The sequence below is a fragment of the Capsicum annuum genome, chromosome 3 (assembly GCF_002878395.1).
Source record: "Capsicum annuum cultivar UCD-10X-F1 chromosome 3, UCD10Xv1.1, whole genome shotgun sequence".
Classification (NCBI taxonomy): Eukaryota; Viridiplantae; Streptophyta; class Magnoliopsida; order Solanales; family Solanaceae; genus Capsicum; species Capsicum annuum.
Window position 1 is genome coordinate 22,942,426 of NC_061113.1, and position 17,015 is coordinate 22,959,440.

At 36.1% G+C, this 17,015-nt stretch overlaps 3 protein-coding genes across 3 annotated transcripts in view; 2 read left to right on the forward strand and 1 right to left on the reverse strand.

The window, feature by feature from the left end:
• Positions 1-1,069: 1,069 nt before the first annotated feature.
• LOC107864129 (late embryogenesis abundant protein 31) lies at positions 1,070-9,746 on the forward strand. The gene is made up of 3 exons (XM_016710406.2): positions 1,070-1,553; positions 7,285-7,647; positions 9,251-9,746. Exons 1-3 carry the CDS (start codon positions 1,221-1,223, stop codon positions 9,422-9,424), a joined length of 870 nt encoding a protein of 289 aa, XP_016565892.1. The 5' UTR covers positions 1,070-1,220; the 3' UTR covers positions 9,425-9,746.
• A 3,395-nt stretch (positions 9,747-13,141) lies between these two features.
• Positions 13,142-14,114, forward strand: LOC107866449. The gene is made up of 2 exons (XM_016712506.2): positions 13,142-13,890; positions 13,976-14,114. The coding sequence occupies exons 1-2, from the start codon at positions 13,407-13,409 to the stop codon at positions 14,053-14,055; spliced, it is 564 nt and encodes a 187-aa protein (XP_016567992.1). The 5' UTR covers positions 13,142-13,406; the 3' UTR covers positions 14,056-14,114.
• Positions 14,115-15,661: 1,547 nt separating this feature from the next.
• LOC124896607 overlaps positions 15,662-17,015 on the reverse strand; it is a 2,001-nt gene continuing 647 nt past the window's right edge. The window contains exon 2 of the mRNA XM_047408198.1: positions 15,662-16,818. Within this exon, the coding sequence (XP_047264154.1) occupies positions 15,662-16,818 (1,157 nt within the window). The remainder of the gene's footprint in view (positions 16,819-17,015) is intronic.

Below are 17,015 nucleotides of genomic sequence, written 5' to 3' on the forward strand. Positions count from 1 at the left end.
TATATTTATTTACATAATAATGTATTGATAATATGAGCAAAATAATATATAACAAAAGTAAAGAAAAGATGTCTATAAATTAATAAAGCAAAATAGTATACTCATAAAGGGTAAGTAAATGAAAGTGTAGTTATATTACATATGATGAATATATTTTAAGTTTTTTTTTTCTGGTTTAACTTTAATTTCTTGCAATTTGGTTAAATTAAGTGGGTAGAATTTGTTAAATATATAGAAATAAAAACTTACTTTTAGCAAAATAATGGATTAAAATTATTTAAAAATATATTTGAGGGTCATTTTAAATTTATCTTCAAATATAAAAGATTTTTTTTTATTTCATTTCACACTTTACGTAGGAAAGCATCTAGTACTTTTGAACTATAATTAAATTTGTTATGGCACACTCTAACTTTACAAAAATGGTTTTATCACCCCCTAAATTCAATTTTAGTGTCTTTTTATCACTCTTTTTAGCTGACGTGATATCTTTAATGTGAATTTTATTTTTATGTAATAAAGGTGTCATGTCAACATAAAAAAATGATAAAAATATGCTAAAATTGAGTTTATGAAATAATAGAATTCATGTGAAGTTGGAGTGTGTCGTATCAACTTTGATCATAGTTCGAGGGGTTACTAGATACTTAAAATAATTTTTTTTTAATAAAATAAAAATAATAATTTTTGGATAATAAATATAACGTTGAATGACCACCATAAAGTTTACTAAACATGCCCGATAATGTACTATCTTTTTAAATTCAATTTGTGTTGTATATTTTATTTCTTCAAATTTAAATATGTCGATATTTAATTATAATTTTTCATATATATTTTAAATATTTTAAATTTTAGTTAATTATTTTGACTTATAATATTTTTAATATAATTTTTAAATATATAAATTTTAATTTAAAATTTATCTTATTTATGTTTAAACCTCGAACTATGTCAGGATAGAAGGGGTATTGAAAAAGGGTCCGATAATCACACTCCACCGTAACAAAGATAGTAATACTTCGACAAGTGGCCTGCCACATCTATAATTTAACGCCACCACACTACTCCAATAGCCACTTGTCTCAAAATCTCTCCACCTTATTCCATAAATAATTAGTATCCATTTTTTTCGTCTAGCCATATCGAACATCTTGTTCAAAATTTCCAAGTGAATCCCCTCAATCGTCAGTGTTACACTTCACCCAATTTTAACAAAAATGAGTCAACAACAACAATCAACAAGGCAACAAGGTGATCAAACTTCCGAACCAATCAAATATGGTGACGTTTTTTGTGTCAAAGGTGAGTTAGGAGAAAAGGCTGTTAAGCCAGAAGATGCAGCTATGATGCAGAGCGCTGAAACTGCTGTGCTAGGGAAAACAAAAAAAGGTGGTCCAGCAGCTGCCATGCAATCTGCTGCTAATGTTAATGTTAGTGCTGGTCTTGTTCAACCTGGTGATGTTACTGATGTTGCTGCTAGGGAAGGTGTTACTGTTACTGGGACGACTGTTCCTGGTGCTAATATAATTACTGAATCTGTTGCTGGACAGGTAACGTAAAGTTGTGAGATTAATAGTCTCTGTGGTTAAGTTTTGATTAGAAACTAATTATGTCTTATCAAATGTTTTGATTAGTGTAAGGATAATATGCGATGATATTATGTGCCTATCAAATGTCCTTGATTAGCATCTAATGTCTTTGATTAGTAGAGTTCTTATAGGAAATTGTAATTGATAAAAGCTTATTGAAACTTATCACGTCGGATAGTTAGGTTAAGCACATCCACCGAGATGTTGTATAATGTTAATACTTCTGCTTATCATGATGTGAATATTAGTTGTGAAGGGGCATCTACTGTTGCTGAGTGTGTTTGTACAGTGGCTCTTGCCACAAATTACTGCCACAATTTACTTTCCGGTAGACAGTGATCTATATATAATACTTATAATTTTTTTTTTTAAGAAAAAGGTTCGGGGAAAAAATTAGAATTAATATTTCGTAGATGGGGTGAAATACAACTTACATTAAATACGAAAGCAATGAATTGGGTTATCAACGAATAACAAAGCTAAAGATATATTTTAAATGGTGATATAATAAAATTTGTCATTCTATTTATGGTTATTCAAGGGAGTGTCGAATCAACAAATGGAGTACGTAAATATTAATGGTGATTATTGTTAGCCCATATGTTATTGGGCCTTTAGTTTATGGACCTTTAGGTTATTGGCTATGTATATATAGCCTACTTTTGTTTAGTTAGTTTCAGGCTTTTCAGATTATATTGTAAACCTTAGCCTTTCTTCCTTTCAATAAAGTTCTATTAACATGGTATCAAAGCTAGTTCGATCCATGTCCTTTGATTTGTTGGTTGAAGATTTTGTAGCAGGCACCTACTGCGCGGATCGAACTCCGCGGTGAGTTCGCTGGGGGGTACGGGGGGCAGCGCGCCCCCGTCTGGGGTTCGGGGCGGAGCCCCGAATTTTTTTTTTTTTGAGGTGCTGCTGTATTCGTTTGCTGTTTTTGTTGGGTTTTTGGTTGGATTGATTTGTTGCTGTCTTCGCTTGCTGCCATTGTTGTTCGTTCGGAATTGTTCAACCTAGGGTTTTGCATCTTTTTGTTTTTTGAATTGTTTGTGTGTTGCTGTGTTTACAATGACTGGAAAGGATGATTCTCTCCAGTCCATTAGTACTCAATTAGATGGTAAGAACTATGCCTATTGGAGTTATGTCATGAAGAATTTTCTTCGTGGGAAGAATATGTGGGGTTATATCACTGGAGTAAAACCAAGACCTATCGATAATCAAACTGAAAATTTTGATTTGTTGATGGACTTATGGGAAACTAATAACTCCAAGATTATCACTTGGATTAACAATTCTGTAACTCAGTCAATTGGTATGCAATTGGCTAAGTATGACACAGCAAAGGAGGTCTGGGATCATTTGGAAAGACTGTACACTCAGTCTAATTTTGCTAAGCAGTACCAGTTGGAGTATGATATCCGTGCTCTTCAACAGCATGATCTCAGTATTCAAGATTTTTATGCTGCCATGTCGGATTTGTGGGATCAATTGGCACTTACTGAATCTGCAGAGTTAAAAGGTTTTGGGCCGTACATTGCTAGACGGGAAGAGCAACGTTTGGTTCAGTTTTTGATGGCACTCCGTTCTGACTTTGAGGGCCTACGTGGAACAATCCTTCATCGATCTCCCCTCCCTACTGTTGATTCTGTGGTTCATGAACTGATTGCAGAGGAGACTCGTATCAAGTCTCAAGTGGATAAAGGGTCTAAAGTAACTACTACTCCTGTCGTGTTTGCTGCTTCAACTGATCAGTCTAGGCCACCCCGTACTCAGACTCGACAATCTCCTAAAGTTGCATTTGATGAGTGTGCATTCTGCAAACAGAAAAATCATTGGAAGGCTCAGTGTCCGTTGTTACTTAACAAGGTCAAACAGCCTCAATCTGGGCAGCAACAGAAATATGGGCAGCAAAAGTCTCCGTCACGCTCCTCTGGTGCTCCTCCGTGGTCATCTCGTCCTCCACAGTTCGCTGCTGCTGCACCATCTGTAGATGTTGAGTCTGTTAGCACTATGCCACCTTCTGCGTTGGATCCCCAGGTTTTCGAACAGTTCAGACAGTTCTTCGTTCCTAATCCTACGGCCATGTCAGCATCTATGTCTCATTCGGGTTCAGTTTCTTCTAGTACCTCAGGTATTCCTTCCTCCTTGTGGATATTGGATTCTGGTGCGTCTCATCACATGTCCCCTCATTTGTCATCGTTTGGTTTTTTGTCACCCATTTCACCAATCTCTGTTATGTCCGCGAGTGCTGTACCTATGTCAGTCGAGGGTGTTGGTTCTGTTACTACCCCTCACATTGTCCTCTCTGATGTTTATTACATTCCCAAACTTGCTTTAAATCTTGTTTCAGTCAGTCAGTTGTGTAAGGCTGGTAATTGGGTGTTTTTTTCTGATTCTGTTTGTGTTATACAGGACCAACACACTCAGAGGGTGATTGGGACCGGCCGTAGGTTGGGGGAACTCTATGTCTTGGAGAATCTCAAAGTGTCTGTAGTTGCTGCCTCTAGCATAGATTTATCTTCTTTTCGTTTGAGTCCTTTGTCTTCTCAGTTTTATCTTTGGCATTCCAGATTAGGACATGTGTCAGTTTCACGTTTACGTTTTTTGGTCTCTAGTGGTGCTTTGGGTCATGTGAACACTAGTGATATTTCAGATTGTAGTGGTTGTAAACTGGCAAAATTTTCTGCCTTACCGTTTAATAAAAGTGTGTCTTATTCTGTTGCTCCTTTTGACATTATTCATTCTGATGTATGGGGACCAGTGCCAGTATCCACCAAGGGTGGATCGACCTATTATGTTTCGTTTATAGATGACTATACTCGTTATACCTGGGTGTATCTTATGAAACGCAGATCTGATTTCTTTGGCATTTACAACAACTTTAGAGCCCTTGTTAAAACACAACATTCAGCTGTGATAAAGTGTTTCAGGTGTGACTTAGGGGGTGAATATACCTCTAATGACTTCACTCAGTTACTTGCCTCTGATGGTACCATACACCAGTCATCTTGTACCGACACTCCTGAGCAGAACGGTCTGGCAGAAAGAAAACATCGTCATATTGTTGAGACAGCACGCTCTTTACTTTTGTCTGCAGAGGTTCCTAGTATTTTTTGGGGAGAAGCAGTTCTAACTGCTGTATATGTGATTAATCGTATTCCTACTGCATTGACTTCAGGGATGTCTCCGTTTGAGAAACTATATGGTCACCCGCCGAATTATTCTGCATTACGAGTTTTTGGATGTACTTGCTTTGTTCTTCGTCCTCATGTTGAACGAAATAAGTTAGGGTCAAAATCAGCTATATGTGTGTTTTTGGGGTATGGTATTGGACAAAAAGGCTATCGTTGCTATGATCCTGTAAGTCAGAAATTATATGTTTCACGACATGTCACTTTTTTGGAACATATTCCTTTTTATTCCATTCCAGCTAAAACCCATGATGTGACAAAGTCAGATATTCGGCTTATTGATCCCTTTGGGATTGACATAGAGGTTCCAGTTCCGGATTCATCCATGCCATCTGGTGTGCCACCTGATAGTGCTTCAGCCTCGCCTGTGCCTGAGTCTGCTCCTTCGACTGTTGAGACTGGAGACCCACCACCTCTGAGGAGGTCTACTCGACCTTGTAAGTCCACCAAACTGCCAGATTTTTACTATTCTACATATTCAGCCTCATTTGCTTCCTTTATTGCAAACATACATCATTTGTCTGAACCTGAGTCGTATAGAGAGGCTGTGTCTGATCCTCTTTGGCAGAATGCTATGGCCGAGGAACTTGCTGCTCTTCATCATACACATACATGGGATTTGGTTACTCTCCCACCTGGTAAGCATGCGATTGGTTGTCGATGGGTGTATAAGATAAAAACAAAATCTGATGGGTCTGTTGAGCGATACAAGGCAAGACTTGTGGCAAAAGGGTATTCACAACAATATGGTATGGATTATGAGGAGACTTTTTCCCCCGTAGCAAAGATGACGACTGTTCGCACTATGATTGCTGTTGCATCCGTTCGACAGTGGAAGATATTTCAGATGGATGTCAAGAATGCTTTTCTGAATGGTGATCTCCACGCGGAAGTTTATATGACTCCTCCCCCAGGTATTGACCACCAGCCAGGTGAAGTTTGTCGGCTTCGAAAAGCTTTATATGGTCTCAAACAAGCCCCTCGTGCTTGGTTTGAGAAATTCTCCACTGTTATTACTTCCCTTGGATTTGTCCCGAGTAACCATGATTCAGCATTGTTTGTTAGATGTACAAGTGCAGGGCGAATTCTATTGTCCTTATATGTAGATGATATGATTATTACTGGTGATGATCATAGTGGTATTGAGTTATTGAAGTATGATTTGGCTCATCGATTTGCAATGAAGGACTTGGGCTTGCTGCGTTATTTTCTGGGTATTGAGGTGGCTCAGTCTAAGAAAGGGTATCTTCTTTCTCAGACTAAGTATATATCTGACTTGTTTACACGGGCGCGTCTTTCTGACAACAGGACTGTAGATACTCCCCTTGAAACCAATGCACGTTACTCTCCTAGTGATGGTGTTCCATTATCAGATCCGAGTCTTTATCGGACTATTGTGGGTAGTTTGGTTTATCTTACGGTTACTCGTCCAGATATAGCACATGCAGTTCATGTTGTTAGCCAGTTTGTTACTGCTCCTACTTCTGTGCACTGGGGAGCTGTACTTCGTATTCTAAGGTATCTTCGTGGCACTCAGTTTCAGAATCTCTTGTTTCCCTCGACGTCATCTCTCGAGTTGCGAGCCTATAGTGATGCTGATTGGGATGGAGATCGCAATGATCGTAAATCCACCACTGGTTTTTGTGTGTTTCTTGGAGACTCTTTAATCTCGTGGAAGAGCAAGAAACAAGATGTTGTCTCTAGATCTTCCACGGAGGCTGAGTATCGTGCTATGGCTGTGACTACATGTGAGATTATTTGGTTACGTTGGCTTCTTGCAGATATGGGGGTTCACATTTCTATGCCTACTCCCCTGCATTGTGATAACAAAAGTGCGGTACAAATTGCAAAGAATTCTGTCTTCCATGAGCGTACGAAGCACATTGAGATTGATTGTCACTTCACCCGTCATCATTTACAGCTCGGGACCATATCGCTTCCTTTTGTTCCATCGTCTTTGCAGATTGCTGACCTTTTTACGAAGGCTCAGTCGGCGTCTCGATTTCGTTTTTTGTGTGACAAACTCTCAATGCTTATTGCTGTTGCATTGTGAGTTTGAGGGGGGATGTTAGCCCATATGTTATTGGGCCTTTAGTTTATGGACCTTTAGGTTATTGGCTATGTATATATAGCCTACTTTTGTTTAGTTAGTTTCAGGCTTTTCAGATTATATTGTAAACCTTAGCCTTTCTTCCTTTCAATAAAGTTCTATTAACAATTATTACTATGTAGTGTTATTACCCTACAATTAGAGTTCATTGTTATTTTCATCATCCTCTATTTAGTGCCCAGCCTAACGAGGGAAATCAGTTGCAGTTTCTTACTTACCAACATTAAAAACCAGTTCAAAGGTCTCACCAAATGGATAGCAAGTTCTTCTAGTCGCACTTGTCAAATATCCCTCATCACCACAACACTACTAGTCGCACGTGCACCCCCCTACTCTCAATGTAGGTTCGCCTCTGGACTAGCTAATCTTATCCTACTGCTGTTGACATGTATAGGTAGTTGGACAATACATCCAGCCAACAGGAGCCGGCATTCAAAGCAGTCGTGGGACTGCTGGTGGAGGACAGCAACAAGGGGTAACTAGTGGCAGTGGAGGAGGGCAGCAGCAACAAGGAGGCGGTGGTGGTGGTGGTGGAGCAATCACAATAGGACAAGCTCTTGAAGCGGCTGCACAAACAATACCTGGCAAACCAGTGGATCAATGCGATGCAGCAGCAATACAAGCAGCTGAAGTACGAGCAACAGGCAGTAATGTTATCATTCCCGGTGGCGTAGCAGCCACTGCTCAGTCGGCTGCCGCTTATAATGAATCTATGATAAGAGATGAAGACAAAGTTAAACTCGGAGATGTCTTGTCTGTAAGTAGCGAATCAAATTACTCCTCCTTTGACATATGCCCCATAGTTTCTACTTTTTATTATTTGTTGACTGATTTAAGATATTTTGCCCGTCAGCTAGAAATACTTGCTTACCTGCGTATGCTAAATAGGGGTGTTCATTGTCGGTTTGGGTCGGTTATTGGTCAATATCATAATTAAACCAACTTAATCGATTTTTAAATTTCTAAAATCAAATCAAACCAACACAAAAAAATAACCGACGGTTTGGTTATTGTCGGTTTAGTTCGGTTTGGTTTGTTTTTTCGGTTAATAACTTTAGTTAATGATAAAAGTTAGAAATTTTTCTTAAAAAAATTCAATCCAACATATGAGATGTCAACTGAGTGTTGTTCCTCAATCTTGAAACTAATATGTCAATTTAGTGTTATACTTAAGCAACGTCATATGAAACGCTTCTACAAATGTATTTAGAAAATTAGGCAACGTCATAAACAACACCATATGAACGCTTCCACAGATGTATTTAGAAACTACATATAAAAGAATGATATGATAAACCTTCAAAAGGTAAACACATAAATTTTTTGCTCAATAGTGACCAAAAGAAAGTTCAAAACTAGTGATTATCTATAGTCTAATAAAATTCACCAATAAAATTTCATAGACAACAAGATAATTTTCACAATTAGTATCCTTTTCCATTCAAAGTGTGAAAATCATATAGAATCTCATAACGTACCATCAATTAGATGGAGAGATATGACTAAAAGTGCCATGGCTAAAGTTAAATTCATGATTAAAATTTAAAATATAAAAAATATTTATATTTTATTTATAAATAATATATAAATAATTTATATATGCATATGTATGTGATATATATATATATATATAAAAGAAAAAATTTAGCGGTTCAGTTTGGTTATTTTATTGGTTATTTTAGAGTAAAATCAAAACCAAACTACATAAGCATCGATTTTAAAAATTTATAATCAAACCTAACCAAATGTGGTTTTTTGGTTCGCGGTTTGGTTTGGTTTTTAACCAAACCATGAACACCCCTAAGTCATTGCTAAAAATATTTTTACCCACTTTGCCATAATCCAGAGATTCACTACTAAAATACATGAATTAGCGGTATGTAGATTTACTACTAAAATACATGAATTAGCGGTACGTAGATTTACTACTAAAATACATGAAGTAGTGGCGGATAAGAAAAAATCGTATTAGCCAATATTGGTGATGTTTACAAAGTAGAAAACATTTTCAGAAAGTCTCTGTGAGCTATCCTACATGTAGTAGTGGCGAGATAAGAGAAATTCGTATTAGCGAAAATCGGTGATGTTTGTAAAATAGAAATATTTTCAAAAAGTTTCTGTGAGCTAGCTACTTAACAATATCTTTAAATATTTTGAAAAAAGGTTATGCTAGCTTCGAGCCATCTATTTAGCAATGGATTGTTTGAAGTTCGCAGGTACTTCGATTTTCTAGTGTTCACAGATAGATCGGTCGAGGCAATTTTTTCGTTCTAAAGCATTGGATCCCTTTATATACACACGCATAGGTGCGTGCGCACGTACATGGTGCTTTCATTTTATGTACTTTTGGATGTATGCAGAGTGCTACTAAGATGTTGCCAGCGGATAAGCCAGCGACGAGGCAGGATGCGGAGGGAGTAGTAGGGGCAGAGTTACGGAACAAACCAGACATGTCCACCACTCCTGGGGGAGTCGCTGCTTCCGTCACTGTAGCTGCCAGGATGAATGAAAGGAGTCAACAACAACAATCTTAATTTTCTGCCTCATCTACGACATCTGGTTGCTTTACCTTCCCCAGCTTGAAAGTTCAGACTAATATCTCTGTCTTGTGCCTTGTCGAGTCTTTCCTTTTTTTTGGTTGTGTTGTGTGGTTGCCTTTGGACTTGTAAGCAACCAACATACAGTTCTGCTCGTATGTACGCGTTTACTTGGCCACAGTATAGTAGTCGGATATAGTCGAACAACTGTTTTTTTTTACATGTTATTAATGTTGTCATTTAATGTCTGCAGCCACTGTAATTAACTACTGCTGCTCAAAGTTACCTGGTTTGCACTTTGCAGCACATTTCAAGTGAATTTTATTGTTTCAAAATACACTTTCAAATTAGAGATGCAAAGCGGTCTCCTAGTTAGGAACACGATATCTATTCAAATTTATACCTTTCCACTTGATATTTTATTAAGCAAATACTCTCTAAAATTATTCGTTTTATAATTTTTAATTTAATTTTTCATTTTATTTATATTTTTATTAATCAAGAAGAAATAATTTTTTTTTCATGTTTTATCTTTTGCATTATTTTTTTTTTAAATTAAAATATAAATATCATTTAATAAGTTTACTATGATAAATTAGGTATGCTATTAATTATTTTTCTTAATTAATGTATCATCATCCATTATCAAATTTGGGGCTTAGTATATTTAAAGTCGAAAGTTGGAGAATTTGATTTTCCACCAGGAAGAGTATTAATGAACAGACGAGTTTAACTTATTTCCCGTCAGTGGAAACATAATTTTACACCAGTAGGCAGTAAGTTTAATAGGTAATATTTAGTTATCACATTATTTTTTTAAAATTATTTTGTTAATTATTTGGTTTTTTCCTCTTTCCGCTCCTTTTATCTTTGGTCTTGCTATTTTGGTATTTACCCGCGTTCGTTCTTTACACAAAGTATAGTTCAATTAACTTGGGAGAAGAACTAAGGTCTTTTATTCTATTCTTCTTAATGGATGCATAATAAATGTATTTAATAAATGTCGGTATAAAATAGGACAAGTATTAAATTAAAAGCTAATAAAAACAAGTACAGAAAGAATGAGTAATATATTTCATTCACTATTGTGTATATGTATATATATATCAATACAAAGGGGAAAAGAGCCATATATATAGGCCATAAGTATATAGAAAACCAATTTGCCATATATTTGGGCATTAAGTAGACGCTTCAACATTTTGGCTACTTGCGCATAAGAATTTTTTGACTCAAATAAGCCATTTTATGAAGCAATTCACCAAAATAATATGCTTTATAAAAAATTTAAAATTTACAAAACTAGTATATACGTAGTTGTCAGTAACGTTTTACCTTATTATTTTATTAAAAATATATCAGGGTCAAAAGTAACGGAGTAAAAATTTAACGGACCATAAAACGTTACTAGTAGTAACGTTTTATGGATAATTCGTGACTGCCATTCTCTTTTTTTTTTTAAAAAACAAATAAAAATGAGACTTCAAGTATTTTCAAGTGTAGCCGTTTCCCTAATTTTGAAAGAAATCCCCAATTCTCTTCTCTCCCTCTCGTCTATGTCTCTCATATCTCGTCTCTCATCTATGGCTTCTTAATTTGTTTTTTTAGCAATTTCAATCATCTGTGGTTGATTCAATTGACAGTGCAATCTCTTTCATCGAAGTAATTAATCGTTCGTGTTTCAGATTGCGAAACCCTAGCCTCAGGTTTTGGTATGAATATATTCTCTGTTCTCCTTGCCTCAACTTGACTCTCTATTTTAAACTTTATATTTCTCAAATTTTATTCAACTATGCTCAAAATTATGAACAATTATTTGTAGACAAAGAGATGGGATATTTTTTAAAGGAGAAAAAATTATCGGTAGACTTTGTTAGAGAATAATTTTCCCTTTATGGCTGGTTAATTTATTTATTATAGTGAAAATATTTACTTATGTATAGGTACCTTTTTTATGGCTGGTAGTAGTTCATACAAGTTAGATCCTGGGCCACTTGAACCGTTTGTATTAACTGAACAACTCACTCATAGGTCACGGGATATATGGGATGAAAGTGTTGATATGGTTCTTAATACGAGAAAGAGTGATGGAGGTTTTTGGAAGCTCGTAGAAAAATATCCTATCCATCCACAAGTTTTAGAAGTGATTAGATAATCTGGATTGTATGGTGTTTATAGATGTAATAGGCCTGCTATCGACCGTAGTTTGATCACTTCATTAGTTGAGCGGTGGCGTCCTGAAACACATACTTTCCATTTTAGAACAGGTGAAGCAACTATCAGCTCGCAAGATGTCGAGGTGTTGTATGAATTACCTGTGAATGGTGCTCCGGTACTTGGTACTGAGAAGACGAGAACTATTAGAGATTGGCAAAACATTTGTCAAAGATTATTAGGATTTTTTCTATCTCTTCAGAACTTTAAAAATAGTTTCCTCAAGGTCTCCGCGCTTAAACCACACTTGCTAAGTGAGCCACAATTGTCAGACATGGCAACCCAAGAAATAGTCAATCAGAAGGCTAGGAATTACATGTTTTGGATGATTGCGGGTATGATGATGGCAGATACATCTGGTGCTTATTTGAAGCTTATGTACCTGCCCATGTTTGAGGATGTCAATGCAATTGGGTCTTATAGTTGGGGTAGTACACTTTAGCGTACTTATATCGCTTTCTTTGTAATGCCTCACAAAGTACCCAAAATGAGATAACCGAATTTCTACCACTACTTCAGGTATATCTAATAATTCTAATAATTGTACAAATTATATTGATATTTCTTTTAGTTTTATATATATATATATATATATATATATATATATATATCAGGTTTGAGCATGGGAAAGGATCACTGTCCTTAGGCCACAGATAGTAGGAAAAAGAGGTACAAGAAATATTTTTCCTACTGGTTTGCCTAGGGGTCCATATGCTACTAGATGGTTTGCACACTTTAGTTGGACTAACACTTCTAAGCATGTGCTGAAAGTTTATAGGGATGCACTTGACTCTATGACAGAAGATTAGGTAGATTATGTAATTTTTTTCTTTGATTTTATGTCGATTGTAAATATAACTCATTTGCTTTTTCCTTTTTCATGTAGTTTATCTGGGAACCATATACTGATGACTTAATTGAGAGTCTTCCTGACTATTATCGTGCTGGACGAGACATGTGGTGTGTTAGAGTTTCAATCTTCTATTGGGATGTGGTAGAGGTTCACTTGCCTGATAGAGTAATGAGGCAATTTGAATCGCAACAAGTGATTCCAACTCCATTTCTGTTTGATTCCACCCACTTTCGTCATGATCGTCGGGGAAGGCCAAATACAAACTGGGAGTTAGAATATGCACAATGGTTACCTTTTTGAAACGAGCGAGAACAATTTATCTGTAATGCACCGATCAATAATGGGTCACTTCGGTATGACGATTCCTACCTTATTTGATTCAGACGTATTACTCGTCTTCTCATTGGTAATTCTAATCCCCGTCCTTAATGCCAACACGGTTATGTGCCTAATTCATCTGCATATGAAACAATAGTAAGTAGAATTTTGCTTGTCTTATTTTTATTTATCTAATATATGTTAATAATAATCATAACCTATATGTTAATAATAATCATAACCTTAAGAGTAGGAACTTATTTTTTTTATTTTAATCTTTTTGATGCTTTTACAGTTAAATATTTTTACTTTAATTCACAGGAACGTCATATTCATTCGATGGTTGATAAAGCTAAATCACTTGGAGATACGCCATCGTATGAGGACTTATACATGTTTAGAAAGATGGTGCGGGATCAAAGTTCTGATTGTTTGAGATATGTCCATGAGGCCGACAGGATTCAAGTATCAGCCGATTATAGAAGAGATGAGGTACAACCTGATCAGTTACGTTCTCCTATTCGTAGGCGAGGAAAAGACGGTGTTGCTGGAAGAAGAGAACGTGCTATTGTGAGAAACCAAGTTCCTGATTAAATGAATGAAATGGATGAATCAATGAAAAATTCCCAAATAGGTTTAGAAGATGATCAAACAACAACTAATCATGATTTTGGTTCCACTTCAATGGGTTGCACTCAGGAATTCACTCAGGCATCAGGTATGACATATCAACATACAGAGATTGTGCCATATATGACTCTACAGACTCCACAAATATCAAGGTATCCAAGTCTTTTATCACTTGATAATATATTTGGTGGTTATCCGCCTCAACATTTTAAGAGTGCCCCAAACTTTACCTCATCACTTGTGCCAATGTTTATTGATATCCCAAATGCCATTAATAATTTGGAGAACTCGAACACTGAGATGAAAGATAATGAGTTGGATGATACCAACAATGAAGTGAATGGTAATGATCCGAAGGATACAAGTACAGGTTGTGAGATGACTATTCAGCATGATGAACTATCAAAGAAAGAGAAGCGTAAAATTATTGCTAAGCTTTGTGGGACAGGTATTTTTTCGTGATTATGTTATTTTTTTTCAACTTAACTGCACCTTTTTAGTTGAACAGTTGAAAATCTACCTTTGCTTGATAGGGAGTCACTATGCTTACCAGCATGCCGAAAAGGAAAAAACAAAAAAGAAGAAAAGCAAAACAAAAAAAGGCAAAGAGTAATGGAGTTATGTTGGACTCTTCCTTCTTCCATTCCCTTGTATCTGATCTAGTCATCACTTCTGTGGTAATACATGAATACTTGTTCTGTCTGTCTTCAACTGCATTTGCTTGAATTTATCCTGTGAGGTTCATATTTTTCATTCCAACTGCATGTGCTTGAATTTATCCATGTGATTGTATCCACTGTTGTTCTTTATCATCCTGCAAAGTTACCGAAACTTGTTCTTGACTTTTAGTCTATTGTGTTTGCTTCTACTGATTCTGCACTTCTATTATTTATCTCTCAACCAACAACAACAACAGCTACTATGGATGAGAGTAATAATTTTTTGCGTTTGACGTAATCTCCCTTCCGAATAGACAAGTTCGAAGGATACATATGATGCACTTTATATCAGTTTCCTTGTAAATTTATGTATGAGGCTAAACGTGTCCTTGTCTTGATCATTTTCCAAAATGGAATGGTTTACTCTAATTCCACAATACATAAGTAAAGTAATATCACTCATATGTTCATCTTTGTTACTTTCCTGGGAAATATAAAAGTTTTATTGGTTTAGCATTAAGAAATTGCTTTAAAGGTATACTTTTACAATAGTGTTATGCTTGCTCTGTATGTGAAGTGTTATTATATTAACTCTCTTTATTTGTTTACCAGTACTTTCAAGTTGCAGTGATTTACTGAATTTTCATCTTGTTTCATCTCTAACATTTTCATTGTATCTCAGGCACGAGGCAAATTTCATACAAAAGATCATCGAGGAAGACATTAACTCATGGTTACAGTTGGATTAGAGTCTCGAGTGAAGGACATTAACTCATGGTTACAGGATGAATCCAGTGAAGTTGGCACTGGGGTGATCTGTGGACTTGGTGGCGTAGGAAAGACCACTGTAGCTAAAGTAGCTTGCAACTCAAACTATGATAGATTTCTCTAAGCAGATGATATAAGTTATTCATTGCGCACTCAAGTATGTTACTCGATGGATGAGTGTCAAACTTGTATTTATTTTTAAATTCTGCAGAAATTGCTTTCCCAAGTATCGAATCATAGAAGACTATACAACTTAAGAAGTTGTAGGGAGGGAGGGCTATAAGAGTTGGTTCCATTATGGAATTTTTGGAACCTATCCTTTTACTGTACTCTTGTTAACTAAAGAGTGTCCTTTTTTCTTATGGAATTTCTTAGCAACCAAACGTAGCCAAGAAAAACGGCTAAGGAAGCAGCAGGAAAAAACTAAAGTACAAAGCAATGTACAATTGCTACTAGAAATTGTATTGACCAGCTATGAATCATGATACTACTACTAAAAACCGAAGCATAGCTACAAATGCTAGCTGGAATGAAGTTCTTTTATAAGATGAAACATAATACTCACAGATGACATCTGAAAGATAGAAAAGAGTTGCAAACTCTATCGGAAATCATTTCACATAAAACGCCAACAACTCTTATGTCTTAAGTACTAATCCTACAAATGCTAGCTGGAATGTTGGTACAAGATTTCTACTCAATTAATTCATGAAATAATTATTAGACTTAGAAATAATCCACAAAACAGAATTTATTAGACTTAAAACGGTTAGAAATTTTAAGAGTACCCACTTAAGTTTGATTACGAGTTGGACATCGACGCCTATCATGTCCAGTCTTTTTACACAACCCGCGAGCTCGCCCATATACTGCAGGACCACGATCAATCTCATTAGGTACTCTAGTTGTCCTTTGTCGATTAGGACGACGATAGAATTCATTACTTCTCATTATAAAATTTGGAGATGGCCAATATACCTCATGCCCAATCGGTGAGAATGACCCATAATATGTAGCAACATAATTCTCTGTTGTGAAATGCTCGCTAACAAAATTTCTAGCTAGCCCTCCCATTCTTTCAGTAACCTTCATGACATGTGAGCACGGAAAGTGCAAATTAGCCCATTTTTCACAATCATATTTTTTATCACTTACTGAAACACGATGAGGATTACCACCAGTACCATCAACTTGAATAGATCTAACCTCATATATCCCAGTGGATATATTCCAATAAAAAACAAAGTGTTTTTTTGAACTCTCGTAGTTCTTCTCCCACTTTACTTTGAACCTGCTTGTCCATAATTCCTTTTGCTCTACAAGTTGGTGCGCTGTTTGAGATTTACAGGTATATCGTTCAACTGTTTGCTCCAATGAAAGTCTCACCGTGGCAGTGACAGGCAATCTTCGAGCTTTTTTTAGAAGGCCGTTGAAAGACTCTAAAAGATTTGTTGTCAACACTCCCCATCTTTTTCCATCATCATGGCTAATCATCCATTTGTCCAATGGAAATTGCATGAGATATTCAGATGCTTCTTCATTTTCTTCCCTGATTTCCCACATCAAAGCTTCGAACTTCCTTACTTGATGAGCCAATGCAGCATTCCACATCAGATCACTGAGATTCCTGTTTGGAAAATAATATTGAAAGTTACTCTTAAGATGTCTTACACAAAATCGATGAAAGGCCTGAGGCTCCTGGAATTGCCACAACTCCGATAAAGTAGCTAAGATTTCTTTTTCCCTATCAGAGATAATACATACATCTTCTCTATCCTTTATTACATATGCGCTTAGTTTTCTAAAAAACCATTTCCATGCCTCTTTCAATTCCCTATCAACAATAGCAAATGCTAGAGGAAGAATGTTATCATTTCCATCAATTCCAACAGTAATTAATAATTTTATCTCATATTTACCATACAAATGGGTTCCATCTACTGAAATAACTGGAAGACAAGTTCAAAATCCATCAATGCATGTCTTGAAAGCCCAAAATACAAATTTAAACATTTTTACCTCTAACGAACTCATTGACTCTTCGTGTTTTCATTCTACAATTGTTCCATGGTTAAAGTGTTGAAAAGCTGCAAAAAACTTAGGAAGCTCACTAAATGATTTCTGAAAATCACCATACACCAATTTA